Below are 25153 nucleotides of genomic sequence, written 5' to 3'. Positions count from 1 at the left end.
TTAGGGTACTTTAAGTCCCCAGCTGTTTCTTTGTTTCCTCCTCACAAAGTCCATATGCGTGAAGGTTGCGACAAAATTCTTACCCAGCCGTACAGTTACAATGCGCCGTGATCACTTCTCCGTCTTGTTTAACTAAGATCCAGGTCTTTAAAGGGGTTTCTGATGATCTTTGTGAATGATTTACCTGAGAGATAAGAGCCAACACAAGTGAGAATCAAGCCAACTGTTGCTTGTTTGCACTTCAACTTACAGCGCGTTGTAAAGATGCGAACGAAAAGCTTAAAAAAAAATACTTGCACAGGCAAAAACAATACAGTATTCATTCAGCAGCGACTTGATCCCGAGGTCCTTTACCCAGCCACATACAAAAAAAAGTTGTAAGCCTCTGTACTCTTTCACACTTTGTGTTTTGCGGTGTAGAAGGATGTCTGCAACACCAGATAGTTCGAGATGTTGGGGAACTCAAGTGAAGGGTAGTTTTCGAGATCGTATGACAAATCCTTCTTTCCCAGACTGTAGGGGTCGATTCCATTGCACATAGCAATCTTCTGAATATATCTAAAGCGAACTGTGGCTTCTAGATTACGAGCGGACTCTGATAACTTATCGCTAGTTGTTTGCACTACAGCAGCCATTTTGGTTTGCTAGACCACCAGCTGTTTTACCGGAAGTGAAATCGCTAAGAAAAGTCATGTGACTGAAACCCAATAGCAGCTGGTTTTTCCAGCATGAACCATGAGCACATCAGTGGGCACATCATTAGTTTGGAGAGAAAGCAGAGCACAGCAATAGAAAATGCAACAGAATGGGCTGCATCTTCCAAAAAAAAAAAAAAATATATATATATATATATATATATATGCAATAACAGAACAAAAGCTTTCAGATAATCAATACGCTCTCACATCTTCCTTCAACTCCTGGCAAAAAAAAAAAAGGAATCACTACTCTTGGAGGATGTTCATTCAGCTTTATTTTGTAGCAAAAAAAAAAAAGAAAAAAAAAATCACCAATACGACACAAAACTATTTTTATTTAACAGCTTAACATTCCGGCCGGGCGGCACGGTGGTGTAGTGGTTAGCGCTGTCGCCTCACAGCAAGAAGGTCCGGGTTCGAGCCCCGTGGCCGGCGAAGGCCTTTCTGTGTGGAGTTTGCATGTTCTCCCCATGTCCGCGTGGGTTTCCTCCGGGTGCTCCGGTTTCCCCCACAGTCCAAAGACATGCAGGTTAGGTTAACTGGTGACTCTAAATTGACCGTAGGTGTGAATGGTTGTCTGTGTCTATGTGTCAGCCCTGTGATGACCTGGCGACTTGTCCAGGGTGTACCCCGCCTTTCGCCCGTAGTCAGCTGGGATAGGATCCAGCTTGCCTGCGACCCTGTAGAACAGGATAAAGCGGCTAGAGATAATGAGATGAGAACATTCTGGCCTTGGAAAACGTACCTCAAACAAATTAAAATTGTTGGAATTAATGGCATATTTTTCCTAATCAAGTAGAGGAAAAAAAATGGAATCACCTTGTAATTTGTCTTTCTAAAACAATTACCTGGACAAGTCTAAATATGCATATTAGCCTGCAGGTAAAAGTGTGTTTGCAGAGCTTAACAAGCTGTTATACCTGGCTGATTTAAAGGAAGCATGGCCCCAAATAAAAAAGAGCTGTCAGTTGAAGCAATGGAAAGGATTATAATAAAACTCCTTCAAGAAGTCATTGTTTACTATTATAGCAGCACAGATTCATGGTCGCTGATGTTTTATTCTTGTACACTGACGTATCGTAGCCTATGATTAAATAGGTGTCATCATCGTACAGCACATACATCAAACCTGATGTCATAGCCAAGTTTATTAGATCCACGTCTCACAGTGCGGCTTGGAATAAACTTAAATGATTGCTAAAATCTTACAGTAGGTAACTGTCATTAAGAGTCCTGGCAGTGGTCACGCTCAGATTTTAATAGAATTTTACGATTAAAATCTCCCGCCTAAGACGGTTTTTAAAATTCCTGATGAGAAATCTCGTGACTCGGACTCAAAGAAAGAATCATCACCCATGTCAATGTGTCATTAAGTATTCATTTTATTTAAGTGTAATTGCTTAATTGTATTTTCTATTCCACCAGGCCTGGACAATAATGTTTGGCAAAATAAATCAAACAATTTATCGACAGAGATGGACAAAGTACTCAACTTCACTACTTAAGTCAAAGTACAGATACTTTGACTTGGTCAAATGTTACTCCGATACAAGTGAAAGTTGTCCAGTCAATTTTTTACTTAAGTTAAGGTACTGAAGTACTTGCTTTTAAAAATAAAGTATTAAAAGTACATTTTCTGTCAACGCCTCATTGTATTATTGCCACAACGCTTACAAAACCTAACGCCGTTACCAAAGACAGAAATGTGAAATCACAAAATGAACGCATGCTGTGCCGTCATGGTGGTTTAACATTAAGCTAGCTAGTCAGTGAAACTCCACCTGACATGCTAGCAAACTCTTTTCAAACTCGAAATCATATTGGGTGGCTAACGTTACTAGAAAAGAAACATTTCTACATTGTTTATTTGGCAAGATTATGCTAAAACATATTTCTGAAAGGGGCGGCACGGTGGTGTAGTGGTTAGCGCTGTCGCCTCACAGCAAGAAGGTCCTGGGTTCGAGCCCCGTGGCCGGCGAGGGCCTTTCTGTGTGGAGTTTGCATGTTCTCCCCGTGTCCGCGTGGGTTTCCTCCGGGTGCTCCGGTTTCCCCCACAGTCCAAAGACATGCAGGTTAGGTTAACTGGTGACTCTAAATTGACCGTAGGTGTGAATGTGAGTGTGAATAGTTGTCTGTGTCTATGTGTCAGCCCTGTGATGACCTGGCGACTTGTCCAGGGTGTACCCCGCCTTTTGCCCGTAGTCAGCTGGGATAGGCTCCAGCTTGCCTGCGACCCTGTAGAAGGATAAAGCGGCTAGAGATAATGAGATGAATCTTTAATCCTTTCAGAAAACTGAAACATGGGTTCTAGGTAAAGCCATGGGTGCATGCATTCTCCAGAAGAACCGATTAGATTAATGTTAGATTAACACATGTAACTTGTATTGTGTGTTTAAGTTAGTGGTATGAGATTATTTAATTTGCTTCAGAATGTGATTGTCTCAGTTCATCTGATTATTTAATTAGCCTTTTACGTTTTATCAGTGAAAATGCATGCATGCACATGTTGCATAAGTTATAACACCTATCCTGTTTTAATGAGAGTCAACCCACAATCAATGAAGTCAAATCAGTCTTAGTTGAGCAAGTCGGTAACAGTATTTCTTACTTTCAACAGAAATTTTTATTTATATATGACTTTCGTCGGGTAGCACGGTGGTGGAGTGGTTAGCGCTGTCGCCTCACAGCAAGAAGGTCCGGGTTCGAGCCCCGTGGCCGGCGAGGGCCTTTCTGTGTGGAGTTTGCATGTTCTCCCCGTGTCCGCGTGGGTTTCCTCCGGGTGCTCTGGTTTCCCCCACAGTCCAAAGACATGCAGGTTAGGTTAACTGGTGACTCTAAATTGACCGTAGGTGTGAATGTGAGCGTGAATGGTTGTCTGTGTCTATGTGTCAGCCCTGTGATGACCTGGCGACTTGTCCAGGGTGTACCCTGCCTTTCGCCCGTAGTCATCTGGGATAGGCTCCAGCTCGTCTGCGACTCTGTAGAACTTGATAAAGCGGCTAGAGATGATGAGACTTGGGTCTATAGCTGTCAAAGGCCTCGGCTTTAAAACCGGTTACCGCTGTGACATCACGCCACGCACTCATGGCTGGGTGGTTCAGCGGGGCAGCTCGAATGCCAACTTTGCAGTCAATTTTAACTCTCAAAAATATATACTGCATAAATGGGAATAAAAGAGTCAAGGATGGAGATAAGTTCTCCTTTAAATGTAATGCTTAGGCTACAAAATTGTTCAAAAATAAGTTTAAAAATCCCAATCTGGCAACACTGCTCAGTCTTGGCGGTCCTCGCGCGCCTTCACGTTCTTGGAATGCCGTGCGTCATGCTGGGTTCACGCCTCTAATCACGTGCTGAATCTCTTCTGATTGGCTAATGCTCTAAATTCCTTTGCCGTGATTGGCTAAAACAGGACCAGTCTCCATGTATTTGAAGTGACTAAATGAGTCTGATTTAACAGACCAGCTACATAAATCAGTATTTATTTAACATGTAAAATATCAGATATATATTTGGACTCCTATCTGAAAGCTCTATAAATAAATTAGAGCTTCAGAGTTTACCGTTATGGCGACACTGAGGGAACTTCGTGTCTCATCTCTGTTAAATGTAAGTAGCCTGTTAGCATGTTTACACCACTGGCTATAAATAACGCTTTCGTGCTAATATTGCTTTTATTTCTAACTCTCAACTCAAAATATATCTCCATTGCGACAAAATCTCGCATATTGTTGCTGAATAATAGGTCAGAATAATACTCACTACTGTTTTAATGCGAGTTGTCAGAGTTCGGGTTGCCAGATTGAATTAAACCACTCCCTCAAATGACCATTTTAAAGGGATAGTTCGGGATTTTTGACATGAATCTGTATGGCATCCCCATCAATAGTGTCGTGCAAACACACTGACTACGTTTACATGCACATCCAAATCGAGCTGCTGTCGGTAATCGAGCTGAAGGTCCTAGCAGGGTGCCAGAGAAATCCAATCCTACATGCACACAATGAAATCGGGCTATTGTGTGAGGTGCATTGTGCACCCGAGCCACAGGTGGCGCTACACGCCCCATCGTGTTGGTACACTTCCGGTTGTCGTCATTTAGAAGAGCTATTCAAGAGTATAAACAAAGTTATCCGTTCCGTGTTCTCCATTGCGCGTTTTTCTCCCGTCCATGAATTTTAATATATTCAACTCCTTAAGCTGAATGAGCATGAACTCTCTCTCCTCATTGCTCCAGAAGTGCACGTTTCTCCTTGCCTGTGGCAGTGGGGGCGTGGTCAAGCGCCGGTCTGTGACAGGAGGGCGGAGCCAGGGAAGGTGAGGGGCAGAATCACTTCACCTGACGGTAATTAACCTGTGTTTGTGTGTCTTCCCAGTAACCGCGCCCTATTTAAGGAGGCAGAGGGGAGAGCTAATCCCGGGACTAGAACACAGCGCGCGCGCTTCTCTCAAGAATAAAAGTAGGCTGTTAAACTGAAAAGTCTGACAATAAAAAGCCTATTAGTACCAGAAGCTTTGTCCTGCCGTCCTCTGTGCTCCACCCACATTTTCTCTTCTTCGTTTGTTCCTCCTGACCTCTTCTGCTGTTCGCTACTACTGTTGTCATGCCGACCGAGGCTGTTGTGTTTCCCGCTTGTGGTCTCGTCACTCGTCACTTCCGGAAGTAGCTCGACAACTAGCTCGATAGGGTATACATGCACAAAGTAACTCGGCAGAAATCGCATAAACTAGGTCGTGTAGCTCGATTCCGAGAAATCAAGTTCGGTTCAATTTCAGCCGAATTAAGGTGTATACATGGCATTTTGAACTTCGATTTCAGTCGAGCAACGGCAGAAATTCGATTCTCTCTATGTGCATGTAAACGTAGTGACTGACTTACCCCTGACAGCATCCTGTGAGTCCAGTTCATGTCCAGTTTTGGTCCAGACGAAAGTAGTCCAGCAAGTTTGTTGGGGTCACGAAAGTAAAACGTTTTTCGTCTCAAAACAGTACGTGTTCAAAAGAGTGATATATTTGCATCACAAAACCATTGTCAAATAAAAAGTCAGACCTCGAAATCGCTTGGCACTATTTTCTCTCCCTCGGTATCACTGCGCGCTGTCATGTTGACATCTGCGCAGGAATCAGCACCTTTCCCTTTGTTTGGCAGTGATTAGGAGTTCAGATCAGCGGTGCTAACAAGCTAATTTGAGAGCAAGAACAGCGACAAATTTATCACCTTCTATAACCTATACAATAATATATTTGTGAAAATGGTGCGCACTTGCGACTATCCAGGCTGTAGCAACAAAAACGTGGCTGAATCTCCGCACACATTTCACCATCGTAGTCAGACATGATGTCGCTAACTTTGCTAGCAGTAAACAATGTAGTGATGTGTCGGTCGCGAACGATCCGGTCCAAACAGCCGGCTCTTTGAAGTGAATGACGGGAGCCGGCTCTTCGGTGGGAGCCGAGTTGGGGAGCCGAATTAGTTTTTTGTCCTTAGGTGCCTCAGAGAGAGAGAGACACACAGAGTTCAGCTCAGCTGAAGGATGATTGTCTATTTGACAACCATGATCATTGTTTTGTTGCCGTGAATTCCTAAAGCTCATGATATAAATTGTCGCTCATAAATTGACAGGTTCGGTCGGCAACCGCCTTGGCATGGCCAGATTAATCTGCGGTATACAACGAGACAGCAGTCATTATAACAGGAGCATATTTGCTGTTCCAGCAGCTTCTCATTACTGGTGGAGCAGAGTGCGGCACTTTTTTCTCTTTTTACATGCGCTCAAGGTCCCACATATTTTGTTGCACATTGTTGTGTTTGTTAAAATAATTTCCAACTTTGCTTCATAGTTTCTTAGGCCTGATTTATACTTCATAATTTATTTTGTGGCATTTTGTTCAAGGTCGAGTGTGAAATAAAGCCATAAAGGATAAACAGTTGATGTCTTCTGTCTATTTTATATTGGTAATATAACACAGTTTTGCATTGTTTGTGAGAAAATAATTTATTAATTGGCAAGTAAGTTTCATTTCTATAGCTAGAACATTGTTACACTGCTATACTTTACAAAGCTTTACAATGGCTACAAAAACTAAAAAATAAAATGGAAAACATCCTATTGATAAAATATAAATAATAATGTAATTAATTAGCTAGTTAATTGCAGCAATTAAATCAAAAATAAAATCTCAGGAGCCGTTTGGGAGCCGAAAGAGCCGGCTCCCGAAAAAGAGCCGAAATTCCCATCACTGAAACAATGAATGAAACAGCCGTGGCTGTCACCTGGCGGCAGCGCGCAGTGATAAGAAGGGAGAGAAAATAGTGCCAAGCGATTTCGAGGTCTGACTTTTTATTTGGCAACGGTTTTGTGATGCAAATATATCACTCTTTTGAACACATACTGTTTTGAGACGAAAAACGTTTTACTTTCGTGACCCCAACAAACTTGCCGGACTACTTTCGTCTGGACCAAAACTGGACAAGAACTGGACTCACAGGATGCTGTCAGGGGTAAGTCAGTGTGTTTGCACGACACTATTGATGGGGATGCCATACAGATTCATGTCAAAAATCCCAAACTATCCTTTTAAATCAAAACTACACCAAATTGTCATGGTGCATTTTTTAAAAAAAAACTTAAAATATTGTCAATGAAACTTAAATTTCATATAAAATATACTGAGGGGGTGTGTCAATTTTAATTTAGAAAAAAAACAAAAAACAAAAACAGGACTTAAATGACGTCACACATCCCATGATCCTCTCGGATTGAGCAGTCTCCACCATCTTTGTGAAACAGCACACATAATATGAAATGCAAATTTGCGCAGTGATCAACTACTCAAACAATTCTGTTAAAGGGCATATTCTGGACCAATTTTTTTTTTTTAAAAAAGCATGTCCCTTTACACACTCATCCAGAAGGGTAATTTTGCACAAGGCCATCTGTCTACAGCAGAAAAAAAAAATAAAACGCGTCTGGAAAAATCCCAAGTGAGTCTGGAGCCAGATTCGTGATATCTGCGGAAGCGCCAGCAGGCCGCGTGAGTTTCAGTGCACAGCCTGTGTAGACCAAGCGCTCCCGTTTCTCTCTCATTGTCCGGTCTTTTGGGAAACGATGAGTACTAATCCCATCAAGATTGGTGTTGCGACACCCTCCTACGATACATCTGTTAACCATTTTAATAATTACACGATAACGTTGAAGAAATTTGCAGAAAACCACCAGGTCGTTTTCTCATAAACAAACCAGCGCTGACGTAGGATTCAGAAGGAGGCGTCCCGCACGTGACGTCACGAAAATCAATGTTTGCCGGGAAATCCAAATGGCAAGTTTTTTTCAGAGGTGGATGAATTCGCCTCAAATGGCTTGATTTCAACTGAATTTCTGGTATTGTGCAAGGTAAAAAAAAAAAAATTTGCACAAAATGTGACACATATTTGACCAAAGTTTAATATAAAATAGGAGAACTACATTGATCTTGCTCCTGAATTTACCCGTGATATGCACTTTAAGGCTGGAGTCAGATTGTTTAGTTTCCCCACTGTTAAAATGCGAGAAAGACCCCAAATGGAAGATCTACCCCATAGATGACAGACAGTGGCTTGCAAATCTGAACAGATTAGATATATTTAAAAAACAACCCCCCCCCCCAACCAAGCTACAAATACATAAGAGTCTGTGCAGATAATTTTGTTTAAAAAAAAAAAAAAGCCACGTAGCGCATAGGGCGGCGCCGATCCACGTAGCCTTCGGCCTCTCACCTATTACATAGCTCGGGTTACAGTGGGGGGGCTAGTCCTCTGGTAACCGCGAGAGAGTTTAACTCCCCACTCACATTTGTATTGGCAGTAGGTACCATTTTTACGATGGTCTTTTGGTATGACCCAACCACGAATAGAACTTGTGATCTCCCAATCGAGAGGCGGACATGCTAACCATTAGGCCAACTCATGGTAGCACAAAGGCCCAGGCAAATGCAAGTAGCTGGGCTCGGTAAAATGTTGCATTAGAAGACATCAATAATTAGGTTTTTGTGTAACATTTACCCACATCAGGAACCTACTAGATCTTTACAGTAAACTTGCGCTAAACTTTGGTATGTTTTTATCTGCTTCCCCGTGACAAAGTTAGTAGTTAACACCAGGTAATTCATGATGTACAGTTCACCAATATAGTCTCCTCAGTTGCCATGGATGCTATACCACAAAGATGGCAGACAAAATCAGAGAGCATCATGGGAGATTCGTGACACAAGGGCTAATTAAAAGGAACAGAGTGAACGCTCATTTTGGATAAACTATTTTTACTCTTCAGCAGCCCCTTCAGTGCCTGACGCCGCCACACAGCCCTCTATCTGCAGAACCGATTCAGACTGAAGCGGCTCGGTTCCAGGCTATCAGTGTAATTCGTCACACATCTGATCCGCTACCTCATCCTTCTTCAGAGACGTTCAGCCCCAAACCCTACCCCACGAGCACTGTCTGGAACTCCTGTAGTGGCGCAAACGACAGGGATTCTGACACAAAACAACAACTGAACTCCAGTTGCTTCAGTGCAGCCTCCAAAATCCCTCCTGGCTTTGTCAGGATGCTCCCGGCTTGTCCCACCACTGGAACATCTGTAACCATGCTCCAGATGCTTCCATGTATAGTGATCAGCATGTCCACCGTTAACTCCCCAATTTTCATGGCCTCTCATGTTCCCACCATGGTATTGGTGCTTCCAAAGTCACATACACAGCCTCTGGTGGTCACGACTGCAGGTTCAAAAGTCACAGCCATCAACCCCGTAGTGACAAACCCACCACGACTACGTTGCCACATCTGCACCCATGCAGACTGCGGCAAAACGTACCTGAAAAGCTCCCACCTGAAAGCACACCTGCGCACGCACACAGGTGAGGGAAGACATTTCCTCAGAATAATTTTTTTTTTAAAAACCACAGCACTATTGAAGTCTCAAATCCAACTAATCCGAAGGTGCTGATTAAATTTTCAATAGCAGCAGCTGTATTTCAAAGTATATAGGTCTAATAATTCACTCCACCACAGCACTGATTATTTTCCTTTAACAGTACATGCTGAAGGATTTTATTCCACAAACTAGAGGTTGCAAAGGGGGGGGAACAAAACCCCACACACGCCTCTTGTACTCCCAACTAAATGGCTTGATCAAGATTTAATTTTGTATGCTGATATTTCCCTTAGGCCAAAAAAAAAAAAAAAAAAGTGCATTTCCGGTAACGACCGATCGAGAATTTCCGCGTCGAAATTGCCAACCGTAAAGTTTTTATTACAAATTTCCCTCGATCTTTTAGTGTAAGCGGCGTTAGTTTGTCATAATTTTTTGTTTCAACGCATTCAAGTTGTGAAAGAAACTATAAAAAGGAAAATGTTTCGCCACTTCTATCCGCCCTCCTGCATAAACATGGAAGCGCACTTGTATACTGAAGGAGGAAGGGAAAACTGAGCCGAGCCGCCATTTTGAATCCTCATTCAAGGCTGTAATGCAAATTGCTTCCTGTTCAGTATACAAGTGCACTTCCATGGCAGGGAAAAACACTACATTTTGCCACCTATGTAGTCCCCTATTTATACAAATAGGAGTCATTCAGGATTCAGCCATGTTTTTGCTCGACCCTAGTTCTACAGTAGGCTAGGCTAGGCCGTCTGCTTTTAATGGAAGTAGCCTAGGACGTTATTTTCACGTTATTTCTTGATAAGGTGTTTTCACGTTATTACATGAAAATATCATGAAATATCGCTTCTGTAGATCATAACTCAAACTCTTGCGATATTTTTTTTATTCGTTTAAAGATTTAAAACACTTATTTTATTATGTGTGGTATAAAGGATTCTGTGCCAAAATACCATTTTGTAAGATGTTTGTGTTAATTTTTTCGAACAAAATAAAAAAAAATTAAGAAAAAAAACCCCTTTCTTACCTACCGACCTTATTTTAGTATTTCATGTTACCAGAAACACACTTTTTTTTTTTTGGCCTTATGTTTTGCCCATCTTAAAATTAGTTGAATTTAAGCCATTAAATAAATTGTTAGAACGGGCTGGCTAGCTAGCATTCTAGTGTGGGCACTGTGTAAAATTAATTTTCCACCAGACTATTACTTTAATGACCTCAGGAATTTACAGGGGTGATAGCGTTCCAGCGCCGCGCCAGATTTCTGGCGTACCGCGGCGCCGGAAAAAAAAAAAAAATCTAGTTCGCCCATTATCCTGTGTCATTCTGAGATGCGCAGATAGACAGTAAAGGGAATTCGTTCCCTTTACTGTCTATCTGCGCATCTCAGAATGACACAGGATAATGGGCGAACTAGATTTTTTTTTTTCCAGCGCCGCGGTACGCTGGAAATCCGGCGCGGCGCCGGAACGCTATCACCCCTGAATTTAGTTTATTCCATGCACCACTGCTCAACGTCTCTCGGCCTTCTTCCTACAGGTGAGAAGCCATTTAGATGTCAGTGGGAGGGCTGCGAATGGCGATTCTCCCGCTCAGATGAACTCTCCCGCCACCGACGCATTCACACAGGGGAGAAACGCTTCACCTGTCCCATATGCCACCTTCGTTTTACTCGCAGTGACCACCTGGCCAAACACAAGCGGCGCCATTATATAGCCAAGAGAGCTCCAGGCTGGCAGGCACAACTGAGACGGATTGGTGGCTTGACCGCAGGAGCTCGAGCTCTCCTGCCCATCACAATCAAGCCACGGGTCTGAAGGAATGAGTCGAAGAAAGAGCGAGCACTGGTTGTCGCAAAAGGTTCTTCTCTTGGTGTTCAATAATTCATTTTATGTCCCTCATCAAAAAAAAAAAAGTTCCTATGCAGGGATTGGCCAAGGATGGCTCATGTGACAAAATGGTTCCACCATTGATTAAAGGTAGACCGCCTTTCAGATTTTTCAAGTGTAGGTCATAAATTTTCCCCGACACCAAATTATTTTTGTTTGGTGGACCGAAAGCTACTGAATTCGAATCACAGACTTGCAATTTTATTAGTTTTTCCTTTTTCAAAATAGAACAATTAATGAATTTAAAGCCACGTGTCCCTAAATTCTCCGCTATTTTTTCCTGCTTCACCATGATCCAATACAAGATACTAACTATGTCACGAATCACGTGGTGGGCTTTCCCTGTTTGCGCAAGGCATTGTGGGATACAAATTTGAAACAGGAGAGAAAAACGGAGGATGTGAGCGTGTGAATGAAATGTGAAAGCCCGACTACAGTAACGGAAAACAAGACGTTATGCTACATGTGAAGGAAAGGAACCACAGGACCAAACTAAAATATCGGCGCTCAGCGAGCACCTCGGTGTGATCAGCTGTTCGTTTAGCAACAGAATGATGGAACTGTCAGTCCACCGTCAAAGGTAAACCTGTAGATGGTAGTAATGCAACACTGTGGATGCCAGCTGCCATAAAACCCCAAAGAAGAAAAAGGTGGTAAACCTGCGCATGCGCAGACAGACTTCCTCTGTCTGCTCGACTGCGCAAAGCGAGCGATTTCATGCACATTTGCAAGGAACCCCCTCAAATTATTTAATTTCCCAGCCACAGAATGTTTTTTGAGATATTACAGAATTAAAACAATCACATTGACCATTTCAGAGGGAACTAAATTTCACAGATTTTATGAAAAATCAAAAGGCCATATAGCTTTAAGCAATGTATCTCATGATACCAAAAATAATAAAATAAAAGGATATGGTACGAGTCAGTCAGTCATGACGTATTGTGGATACATCATGAACTGATGTCACAATTTTGAACTACAGTGGTATGCAATAAAGTTTGGGCACCCCTGGTCAAAATTGCTGTTACTGTGAACAGTTGAGCAAGTTGAAGATGAAATGATCTCCAAAAAGCATAAAGTTAAAGACGACTCATTCCCTTTATATTTTAAGCAAAAACAATTTATTTTCATCTTTTACATTTCCAAAATGACAAAAGGAAAAGGGCCCGAAGCAAAAGTTTGGGCACCCTGCATGGTTAGTACCCAGTAACACCCCCTTTGGCAAGTATCACAGTTTGTAAACACTTTTTGTAGCCAGATAATAATCTTTCAGTTCTTATCTGGGGGATTTTCACACATTCGTCCTTGCAAAAGGCTTCCAGTTCTACAAGTTTCTTGGGCTGTCTTGCATGCACTGCTCTTTTGAGATCTATCCACAGATTTTCAATGATGTTTAGGTCAGGGGACTGTGAGGGCCAGGGCAAAACCTTCAGCTTGGGCCTCTTGAGGTATTCCATTGTAGATTTTGAGGTGTGTTTTGGATCATCATCTTATTGTAGGACCCATCCTCTTTTTAACTTCAACTTTTTTACAGATAGTGTGATGTTTGCTTCCAGAATTTGCTGGTATTTATTCGAATCCATGCTTCCCTCGACCAGTGAAATGTGCCCTGCGCCACTGGCTGCAACACAACCCCAAAGCATGATCGATCCACACCCATGCTTCAGAGTTGGGCAGGTGTTCTTTTCCTGGAATTTGGCACCCTTTTTTCTCCAAACATACCTTTGCACATTGTGGCCAAAAAGTTCTATTTTGATTTCATCAGTCCACAGGACTTGTTTCCAAAATGCATCAGGCTTATTTAGATGTTAATTTGCAAACTTCAGACGCTGAATTTTGTGGCTCGGACGCAGGAAAGGTTTTCTTCTGATGACTCTCTCATGAAGGTCATATTTGTTCAGGTGTCGCTGCATAGTAGAACAGTGCACCACCACTCCAGGGTCTGCTAAATCTTTCTGAAGGTCTTTTGCAGTCAAACAGGGGTTTTTATTTGCCTTTCTAGCAATCCAACGCACGGTTCTTTCAGAAAGTTTTCATCTTCCAGACCTCACCTTGATCTCCACCGTTTCTGTTAACTGCCATTTCTTAATAACATTATGATCTGAGGAAACAGCTACCTGAAAACACTTTGCTACGTTCTTGTAGCTTCTCCTGCTTTGTGAGCATCAATTATTTTATTATTCAGAATGCGAGAGAGTTGCTTAGAGGAGCCCATGGCTGTTGATTTTAGGGACAAGTTTGAGGAGTCAGAAATTATACAGCTTTGAAATCTGCATCATCTGACCTTTCCTAACCAAGAATTTGAACAAGCCACAGCTCAATAAGCTAAATAAGGTCTGGAACCTTGGTAAAAGTTACCTGAGAACTCAAATGTATTAGGGTGCCCAAACTTTCACATGGTGTTCCTTTTCTTTTTTCACTCTTCAATTGTACAAAAAAAAACAAAAAACATCTTGCATAAAAACGCTGAAAAGAAATGACTCGTCTTTACCTTTATGCCTTTTGGTGATCAGTTCATCTTCTGTTCACTTAACTATTCACAGTAACATATTTTCAGTAAGGGTGCCCAAACTTTTGCATGCCACTGTATACAGTTGACTCGAGTGTGTGTGTGGATCTATGGATCATGGTCAGGTGTGGCGAGGCAGGCGGTAGCATGGTATATTGCACACGTGCAGGTCAAAGGCCGCTCCAACAAACATACGTGGCTGCCGCCAGATTTATTTCCAATTCTTTGTAGTAAAACACTGTTTGAAATTTTTTTTAATGAGAGATACAAGTGTAATATACCATGCACGGAGATGCACCGGTAATTATAGATTCTCTGCAGTGACTGGCATAGTGCTATAATGGTGTTCTGCCAGTCACCTCAAAGAATCCATCATTTCAACCGAAGCCTCTGTGCATGGTATATTAGATTATCATATAGTATATTACTCAGAATCAGTCGTGTGCTGATAATCTTCCGAGCTCTACATGCAAGGAAGGTGAATTTTTGCTCAGCGTTTATCAGCCCGTAACCAGATTCTCTCTCACTCACGTGTCTTAGACTGTTCGAATTTTTGAACCGCATTCCTAGCTGTAATTAGACTTTTAGTGTAAGGAAATGAAACATACACGCAAGCACGCTCATTTACTGACAGTGTATTGCCAAACAGACCAACATGTTACATCTTCCCGCTGAGGAATCAAATACATCTTTCATTCAGAATGACATTTTGTTGAAGTAAACTGGGAAGCTTGTCCATCTGCATGTGTCCCGACGTTACCAAGCAAACCAAACAGCACTTACAGAAACCATACAGCACTTTCTTTAACACACCAAACAGCACATATATAGTCATCTACATCCAATCCAGAGCTTCCAGGCACGTGTCGATGATAAAAATAGGAAAAGGTCTCGACATGTAACACGCATAAACTCGTCATCTTGGACAAAGCAATTCTCCTTAGCATAGGACCCGTTCGACGTCGGTTCTTTTTGGACAAACGCTGAAGCCATATTACACGTCCGGCACAGTGTGAAGTTGTGTTTGAAATGCTGTACAATGAGAACATGTTAATTAGCACAAGATCATGAAAATACTGTAAACTGCAAGAAGGGCCTGAAGTGAAAAGATGACAACTTTCTCTAGGTCCAAGCAACACTTACCGGATAGCTTGAACATAAAAAAAAAGTGAACACTGGAGATGGTGTACATATCGCACAAGTAATAAATAAACAAAAAACACTGATTCTGTCCAGCAGAAACAGCAACAGTGAATTATCTCTCCTCGGAAAACCATTTCCATTCCTCTTGGTTCAATGACCCCGTTGTAGGCTACAGAAGGGCATTACAGTTCTCAAAGCTAGCTGTAAATCGGTTCACTTAAAACACACACAACTGGACAGTGAATAAAGCTACAAATTTAATTTATTCCAGTTCCCCAGAATAAAACGGTGTCAATTTTGCAGTTTAAAGCAGCCAAAACAGACACCAAGCCCGTTTCCATTTTTTTTTTCGCTCATTACATCGGAGATCTAACCTTTACACGAAAATAGCTGACTGATTTTAATTAATTCAATTTAAAAATCGGCACATGCCTGGAAGCTTCACAGAGAAAAACAGGACGATAACGGGGAATTCATCAGCTTCGCCACTCTGCTAAAATGAAGCCATGCAAATTTTATTCAATATTGCAGTTCGATTACGATGAAAACTTTGCAGCGAGTCATTTTCACAGTTTCATAGCTCTCCTAACACTTCATGGATAGGAAGTGAGAAAATTTCCGTTAGCCATCGGTGTTCCGATACTGCTTTTGATGCACGCTTCTCCGACAACTGCAGCATGAAGAGAGTGTAGAGCGATGATCTTGTCAAAGTCCATGCGAATTTGCAATTCCTCCAAGATGTTGGCTGAGCAATCAGGAAACGAACGTGGCGGTATTTATCATATAGACACGAGTGTTTCACTGGGAAATACGCCACTCGTGTTTTTCATATGAACCAACACCCCAGACACCGAGCAACATTTTCCAATATTTTCACTAGTGAGGATACTGATGAATTGTTTTGATAAATTTGGGTACTTTGTTCGTCAGCGTGTCTATATAATAAAAATTAAAATCACACGTTGGCTTGAAGACATGAAATTTATCTTCGTGTTGAAAAACTTTTTTTTTTGGCTCCAAGTGACATATTTTCCAACATCGTCACTCAGGATATCGATGACATCACTTGCAACGTTTTCCTGCTGACTTAAAGTGGCAAACTGGTTCAAAAATTTATTCTTGATCAACTTTTTGTGGATGCGTCCATAATATAAAAAGAACGTTACACGGTGATGAAGATATGAAGTTTATCTTCTCACGTCTGAAAAATATCCATTTACCACTTGAAGAAACTTCATATCTTCATCCCACCCTTGTAATATCCTCTAAAGGATTTCTTCAGCTCTTATGCCTTCTAGAAACTTTACATAAATAGATTAATATTTTATTTTTAAGATGGCGGCTAGAAAATCTAAAAAAGGGGGGGGGGGCGCTCACCACATGTGCATTAAGAACAGTATCGGAATGGAGAGTTGGACTCCATTCTAAAATCAGACTCCACAGCTGCACCACCACCTGCTGGCTTCTCAAACACCAGCATCATAAACGCATGGCTCTTAAAGCATGAGGCTCCGTATTCAATAAATAACACCCAACTTTGTCTTGCAGGAAATATTACTACATATATGTCGTTTATATATATATTTATGAAACTGAATTAAATACTCTAGCAGGTTTGTAAACAGCACTAACCATCAATTTTTTTTAATTTCCCTGAGGGAACCCTCCCAAAGGGATCAATAAAGTTCTATCTATCTATCTCTATCAATCCCGCAAATGACTAAACCCTATCATGACAATATACATGACCGTAAATGCATTTCTTCTTGATCCGATGACCTCCCTGTAACCTTGTTCATTGTGTTCTGGTCCCGAAAGAGTCCAGAAGATTCTTTGTTAATTAAAATTAGCCAGCGAGGCTGCTGTAGCCCCAGAGCAGCTTTGCTTCACTAAGCCGGAGTAGAGATGGCACTCTCGCTTAGACTGGGTTTCTGAAAACATGGGACCAGAGAGAAGTTCTTCAGGGCTGTGTCCAGTGTGATGCCATAGTTTTGAATCTCGTACCTGCATAAACAGAGGTATTTACCTCAGAGTCCATACAAAATTAGCTGTTTAACAAAACATGCTCACTTAATATGGTGCTGCACAATGATGAGTTAACTAATATTGAAAGTCCTTACCAGTCTTGTGCAGAGATGATGTAGTGTATGGGTGGCATGGGCTCTCCCATCACTCTGAGACTGTTGGCGCCAGTGTGGTTAAACACCAGCCAGTCTCCAACACTGAGCTCTGGGAGAAGACAGGACTCCAGCACCTGATCGAGACCATCATCCGAGCTCCCCCACAGACTGCTGGAGTACAGCGGCTCCTCAGCAGAGACGTTCTACAGCAAGACAGCCAACAACACCCCACCATTCAGTCTCCTTGTGCAGAAAGGATGGGTTAAACAAGAACCAAGATGGAGATGGTTTGGGTTGGTCCAGTTCTCCACTGAACATTTCAGGCACGTTATCAAATATGGGTGTTCCCCAACATGCGATCGAACCATAAAGTATGGAAATCCAGGGAATGATTATTGGGACGGCTTGGGAATTGTATACAAGTGGGTTATTCTTAAATGGAAAGATCAGAGGTTGCCAAGAAAAGGTAGTAATGCCACACCATCCAAAATTGATTGTGGTCTGAGGGACAGGAAAAGGCATACCCTCTCCACTGTGAAATCACAGCACACTAGACAGACAATGATCCAACAACCTGCAGTATACAGAAGAGGGCAGATAGCGCTTTAATTTCCTCCAAGTGTGTTACACTGCCCTGTGATGCAGTATAAGCTGCAGTTTGAAAATATGAGGTTGGCTGATTAGTCTTCAGAATGGTTGGTAGCTGCTGTATGACAGGGAAGAGCTGGCTTGTGGTGGTGGGGGGAGAGAAATAGGCACGTGACCAAATTGGGTAGAAAAGGATTGAAAAGTGGGGACGGTAACGTGCAAGACGTTAAAGGGATAGTTCGGGATTTTTGACATGAATCTGTATGGCATCCCCATCAATAGTGTCATGCAAACACACTGACTTACCCCTGACAGCATCCTGCGAGTCCAGTTCTTGTCCAGTTTTGGTCCAGACGAAAGTAGTCCGGCAAGTTTGTTGGGGTCACGAAAGTAAAACATTTTTCGTCTCAAAACAGTATGTGTTCAAAAGAGTGATATATTTGCATCACAAAACCGTTGTCAAATAAAAAGTCAGACCTCGAAATCGCTTGGCACTATTTTCTCTCCCTTCTTATCACTGCGCGCTGCCGGCTTCATCCAGCTGCGGCTCCAGCTTCAAGGATAAGCTGGAGCCGCATAAGTAGGAGTCCCGGCGGGTGGTTTGTATTCGATTATATCCCGACCTTGTTAGCTGTCAGATTTATGTTCATGGACCCGGTAAGCTGGTAAATAATTTATTTATTTATTTTTTCCCCCTTTACCAAATTCTAACAGAAAACGAGCGCGCCCGAAAGGGAAAGCTGAGCCAAGCCGCCTCACGGCTGTAATGCAAATTGCTTTCCTCCTCAGTATACAAGTGCGCTTCCATGTCAGGGAAAAAGAAACTACCACTGCTGCCTATGTAGTGCCCTATTTATACAAATAGGAGTCATTCAGGATTCAGCCATGTTTTTGCTCCGTGTCATGGCTGAATCTGAATGACTCTTATTTGTATAAATAGGGCACTACATAGGCAGCAGTGGTAGTTTCTTTTTCCCTGACATGGAAGCGCACTTGTATACTGAGGAGGAAAGCAATTTGCATTACAGCCGTGAGGCGGCTCGGCTCAGCTTTCCCTTTCGGGCGCTCTCGTTTTCTGTTAGAATTTGGTAAAGAAAAAAATAAATATTATTTACCAGCTTACCGGGTCCATGAACATAAATCTGACAGCTAACACGGTCGGGATATAAACGAATCGAATACAAACCACCCGCCGGGACTCCTCCTTATGCGGCTCCAGCTTATCCTTGAAGCTGGAGCCGCAGCTGGATGAAGCCGGCAGCGCGCAGTGATAAGAAGGGAGAGAAAATAGTGCCAAGCGATTTCAAGGTCTGACTTTTTATTTGACAACGGTTTTGTGATGCAAATATATCACTCTTTTGAACACGTACTGTTTTGAAACGAAAAATGTTTTACTTTCGTGACCCCAACAAACTTGCCGGACTACTTTCGTCTGGACCAAAACTGGACAAGAACTGGACTCTCAGGATGCTGTCAGGGGTAAGTCAGTGTGTTTGCACAACACTATCGATGGGGATGCCATACAGATTCATGTCAAAAATCCCGAACTATCCCTTTAATAGATTATTATTTCATCCATTTTTATTAATTTAACCAGGAAAAGTCCCATTGAGTTACAATAACTCTTCTCCCAGGGAGTCCTGGCCAAGACTGGCGGCAAAAAGTTTCAAAATACATAAAAACAAGACAGTTACATACTACACCACAAATCCCATACTATACATACTAAAAACACAAACGACAAACAAGCTAATACAGACACACAAAAAGGCACCTACTTAAAAAACAATTAATTGCACTGTTCAGTCAGAGTTGACATTAAGAGGTTTTTAAAAAGTATTGAAAGACGGACGTGATTCTAGATTTTGGAGTTCATTCCAGACATTTGGTGCATATGATGAGAAAGCTGTTTGACCAAGTTCTGTTCTTGCTGATGGAATAATTAGTCGTATTTTTTTTTCTGATGACCTTGTCCTATAAACACTATTATGGTAAGTAAGCAAGTTTGAAATATAGAAGGGTAATTTACCCATTAATGCTTTAACAACGAAAATCAATAAATGGAATTTCGTTCTGAGAGCGTGTGAGGACCATTGTACAGTTTCATACAGAGTGCAGTGGGGAGTCCTAGCTACTGCACCTGTAATGAAACGCAAGGCTGAATGGTATAGTACATCTAGTTTCTCTCATAACAGATGAAGTAGAGTGCATATAAATTAGGTCACCGTAATCCACTGATAATGTGCTGTGCACCAGCCTTTTCCTTGCTGAAAAAGGAAAAGCACTTCTTTAATCTAACTTTAAAGATCTAACTTGGGTCTGAGTTTTTTTTTTTAAAAAGGAGTACGCCACCCCCAGGTGAAATTGAGTCAGTCCCTGCAGTTGGATGAGTTAGCCAAAGCGTTCTGTAGCCGACCCAGCCATTGCCCTGATCTAGAAACGCCCCGGTTAGCTTTAGCTTAGCGTAGTCGCTGTAATCCGGCGTGTCCAGCTAGCATTGTCGTTGCAAAAGTGAATCAAATAACTCAAGATTTTTTATAATTATTTCTCATGACCTGTACATTCACGTCGAGTACACACATCAATGCAAATTAACACGAAGGGATTTACTAGACCAATTTATATCTGGAACTATTTTCGGCCACAGCACAGGCAAAGCACCGCTGCAGGCGCAAAGACACCACGCAGCACCACAACTTAGTAGTCACGCTGGTGTATTGATGGAAGTCGGGGGTTTTCAGGTGCTGCGTGGGGTCTTTGCGCCTGCAGCGGTGCTTTGCCTGTGCTGTGGCCGAAAATAGTTCCAGATATAAATTGGTCTAGTAAATCCCTTCGTGTTAATTTGCATTGATGTGTACTCGACGTGAATGTACAGGTCCTGAGAAATCATGATAAAAATCTTGAGTTATTTGATTCACTTTTGCAACGACAATGCTAGCTGGACACACCGGATTACACCGACTACGCTAAGCTAAAGCTAACCGGGGCGTTTCTAGATCAGGGCAATGGCTGGGTCGGCTACAAAACGCTTTGGCTCACTCATCCAACTCTAGGGACTGCAGGGACTGACTCAATTTCACCTGGGGGTGGCGTACTCCTTTAAAAGACACTCAATATGGACCCCAAAAGACAATTTATCATCCAACCAAATACATACTAAGTATTTGTAGGAAGTTAATCTCTCTATTGGAGTACCACCTTGTATTAAAAATCCTACCAAAGATTTTTGTACCTGACTAAAAGCAGACTGTAGATAATGAATTGCTTCCTTCAATGATGTAGCAGAGGTGTACAAAATAGTATCATCTGCATAAAGATGAGCCTTTGTTTGTTTCAGATCCATACCTAAATTATTTATATAAATAGAAAATAAAATAGGACCCAAAACTGATACTTGGGGGACACCCATTTTTACTCCTAGCAAGGATGAGGTACAGTTATCTAATACCACACACAGGTCTACTACTCAGGTAATATTAAATTTAAGCATCCAATACAATATGATTGGTACAGGATTTAAATTTTGAGCAACGTGTACACATCATGCACAGTGAAACCTACAATAGCTAAATTTAAAGTTCTATGGTAGCAATTATGGTGAAATTATAGACCTTCGATTCATAACCGTCATACACCCTATCCAGATGGGATGAAATTTGCATGGGCCTCTGGGGTAATTTCATATTTTAGAGGCACTCCTCTAACTATTTCCATCTGGGTTGGCTTTTTTTTTTTTTTAAGGCTTCCTATGATAAAACTACAGGACGAATTTTCGACTGTTTTCACCAAACAGTCCTATCTGGTTGCACATGTCCGTGACTGTCACGATTCATCAAAATGAAAAACGGATGTCTCTCTACCACTTGGACACCATGTTTTGTTTTTTTGTTTAACTGGAGTGTGATCACATGATGCAAACATACCAGTTCATAGAAAACAACCTGCTCCCATGGTCATTTCATTGCTGTCCAGATACCAGATTTAAAAATTTTTCCATTCTTTTTTTTTTTTTGGGGGGGGGGGGTGTGTTAAACACAACCCCACATTCCCAGCATCTCCCTGACAAACAAAAACCCAATCCATATAGGGCTGAAGGTTAAGCACTGGCAGTGTCTCAGAGCTGAAAATGCTTCACCTTGAGTAGAGATGGAACAGGAACAGATTCCTCCAACAATTTATAGGCAAAGGAGCCAAACACACCATCGTTCAGACAATACACAAACTCTAGTTCGTCATCTCCAGACAGCACATCTGAAAGGGGGAGAGAGAAAGAAATAGACACCCATCCGCAGATTAATTATCCCGTTTGAGTAAAGGATTCAATTTCTCTCATTTGTTCTTTCAACCTGAAACTAAGACTGAAATTCAGTTAAAAATCAGTTAATTCTGTGCCCGTTTTCCAATTTTTAAATATGAACGGCTAGAAATTTTGCCACATACTTTCCCCAAAATACAGCTGGGAGCGTCTAGTTGCAAAGCTTTATAGCAAGCCGACACAAATGACCGCTTTAAATACATGTTAGTGACCTAAATAATTGAAATGGTGTTTTACAAGGCCGCAGCATTTCTCGATTTCCTCTAGAAAGTTCACAGGTGACATCACTCGACATAGGATGGGTGTGTCAAAGGGAAAAACGTCGGGGCACGTCATCTTTCCACGTAAAATGTAGAAAACACCACCACATAAAACGTGGAAAGATAAGTTCTACTCAATTGATGCAATTAACAGTTAAAGAGGAGCTTCAAAATTAAATATCCCAAAGATATCACTGCATCAAACTGCGTACACATTCATGTACTTGCTACATTATCAGAAATTTTATTTTGGGTTATAGAAAAATCATCCACCTCCAATTTTGTGCACAAAACATGCTGTACAAATAATAATAAAAAGACTATTATAATAAAACTTTGCACAGCACTGACCATGTACATGATGCTTGGCATCCTGAGCTGCCATTTTCTTTGAGATGACGCTCACAGCCAGTGAGAAAGCAGCATACACATAGTAGGCTCCAGGTTCAGCGATAACCGACACGCCCGTTGACTGAGGGAAGTACGCATCCAGCATGGGTTTCAACGCTCTGTTCACCTGCATCACAGAACAATTCATACCAAATAAAAAAAAACAACAAAAAAAAAACCTGTAAGTGGGGAGGGGAAGAGAACCCACAAAACAATACCAGTATTCACCTGCGTTAGAAATAACAAATGGAACAAAAAAATAAATAAATAAATTAAGCCAAGACAACCTGAGGCAGTATAGCATAATCTTACACCACAGTAATGTTGTATTCTCGAATCTGATTGGTCAGATTTTGATTAATACAAGCCTGAGAGTTGAATTATCTCCAGCGCTACTGTTATTTGCTTTAGGCCCGAGCAGACCAGTAATCATCAGTAAGGACAATGGAGCCCAGAAAGACATCAAGGCAAGACTTGGTAAAGCTCATAGTTCATTTGCTAGACTTGGTCCCATCTGGAAATCCAAACAGTATTCCCTCAAAACCAAGATCCGTCTGTACAATAGCAATGTTAAATCTGTTCTGCTATATGGACCAGAATACTGGAGAGTTGTGAAAACAGGCATGAACAAGATCCAAGCCTTCCATAATGGATGCCTCCGTAAAATCTGCCACATATTCTGGCCCAACAAAATCAAGAATGAAGAGCTGTCCAGAAAGACTGGCTGTCATAGCATCATCACAGAAATCAGAAAGAGAAGGCTGACCTGGCTTGGGCACACACTGAGGATGGACAGTCAATGCATCCCAAAGATCGCCCCAAGATGGGCACCACCGGGGGGGGGGGGGGACCCAGGACACCCAAAAGCCACCTGCCGCAGGACAGTTTTGGCAGAGCTGGATGAGATGGGGTGAGGCACACAAGGTCACACAAGACAGGGCAAGGTGGAGAGAGCTAGTGGAAGCCTTATGTCCCATCCGGGACGAAGAGGAATAAGGATACTCATTCTACAGGGTCGCAGGCAAGCTGGAGCCTATCCCAGCTGACTACGGGCGAAAGGCGGGGTACACCCTGGACAAGTCGCCAGGTCATCACAGGGCTGACACAGACAACCATTCACACTCACGGTCAATTTAGAGTCACCAGTTAACCTAACCTGCATGTCTTTGGACTGTGGGGGAAACCGGAGCACCCGGAGGAAACCCACGCAGACACGGGGAGAACATGCAAACTCCGCACAGAAAGACCCTCGCCCGCCACGGGGCTCGAACCCGGACCTTCTTACTGTGAGGCGACAGCGCTAACCACTACACCACCGTGCCGCCGGAAGGAGGATACGGTTATAGAAAATGAATGCGCTCAATCTCTTTTTGTCTTGTTTACACGGAGAATAAAAGAAAGGCTGGTGAAGGAACAATCGCTTATAGTGCTTCAGATAAGTGAAGCAGGAACCAACTTGCTTCATGATGTTCCACGACATTAAAGGCACTATAAAAGGATAAAAAGCACACGTTTTATGAGGGAAAGCACAGCGTTTTATGAGGGAAAAGAACCTAAAAAACACTAACATGATGTGGTGTGATAAGAAAAGCAGCAGCTTCAGGGTGGTAACACTGACTGGCTGTATCACTGCTCCCCAGCATCGATTTTCCTCCAACATGCCCCTTTTTGTCCAGCAGATGGTGGTGCAGCTCTGCACTAATGAGCTGAGAATTTTTTTTTTTTTATTTTTTAAAATCTACAACAGCATATTAGAGCCATTGTAGGTTAAAAAAAAAGTTGCACAGTTGAGGGAGGGGTAATTCATCGGAAACCCCCCCCAATATTTCCAAGATTAAAGTCAAATTTATGAGATGTAAAAACTCATTCCGAGACTATCATGGATTAAAGCAAAAAAAAAATTATTTGACTGAAAATTTACAGGGGGTTATGGGTGGATTTCGATGAAATTCTGAGAATGGTTAACTTAGAACTGATAACTTTATCATCAATTAATTAATGGATTAATATATTCAATTTATTGCACTTTCTTTCCATTGCTCCCGTATATTATTTTTTGTGGCAAACCACACAAATGCAAGCGCCTGGAATGTTTAGTTTTTTGCACCATGAACTAAATGGCTTTCCGTTTTCACCTATTTCGTACAGCCAAGCCCACCTCCACTTGTTTTACACCTTTATCAATGGCAGACACATCAGTGCCTTCTTTCATGTAAAGCGCATCCATGCTGCCGAAACCGAAAGCAGAATGACATGCTCCTCTGTGCCGAACGTCAATATAGAAAAAAGTTTGGATCTTCGCTTAAATTAAAATTGGGGTTTGACCTTA

At 42.0% G+C, this 25153-nt stretch overlaps 2 protein-coding genes across 4 annotated transcripts in view; one reads left to right on the top strand and one right to left on the bottom strand.

The window, feature by feature from the left end:
- The first annotated feature begins 4132 nt into the window (after window positions 1–4132).
- klf10 (Kruppel like factor 10) overlaps window positions 4133–25153 on the top strand; it is a 42696-nt gene continuing 21675 nt past the window's right edge. The window contains exons 1-3 of one of the 2 annotated variants that reach the window (XM_060900310.1): window positions 4133–4304; window positions 9005–9587; window positions 11147–11467. In XM_060900310.1, the coding sequence (XP_060756293.1) occupies window positions 4263–4304; window positions 9005–9587; window positions 11147–11424 (903 nt within the window). In that variant the 5' untranslated portion in view covers window positions 4133–4262 and the 3' untranslated portion in view covers window positions 11425–11467. Of the gene's footprint in view, window positions 4305–9004; window positions 9588–11146; window positions 16303–25153 lie in introns of those variants that run through there. The other variant, XM_060900309.1, reaches the window with a different exon arrangement.
- The window catches only part of azin1a (antizyme inhibitor 1a), a 33110-nt gene continuing 22584 nt past the window's right edge, over window positions 14628–25153 (bottom strand). For both annotated transcript variants that reach the window (XM_060900307.1, XM_060900308.1), the window contains exons 9-12: window positions 22786–22951; window positions 21995–22110; window positions 17272–17474; window positions 14628–17155 (exon numbers count right to left, since the gene is read on the bottom strand). In XM_060900307.1, the coding sequence (XP_060756290.1) occupies window positions 17041–17155; window positions 17272–17474; window positions 21995–22110; window positions 22786–22951 (600 nt within the window). In that variant the 3' untranslated portion in view covers window positions 14628–17040. The remainder of the gene's footprint in view (window positions 17156–17271; window positions 17475–21994; window positions 22111–22785; window positions 22952–25153) is intronic.

Source organism: Neoarius graeffei, chromosome 19 (assembly GCF_027579695.1).
Source record: "Neoarius graeffei isolate fNeoGra1 chromosome 19, fNeoGra1.pri, whole genome shotgun sequence".
NCBI classification, from domain to species: domain Eukaryota; kingdom Metazoa; phylum Chordata; class Actinopteri; order Siluriformes; family Ariidae; genus Neoarius; species Neoarius graeffei.
This window is presented reverse-complemented; position numbering and strand designations above follow the sequence as displayed.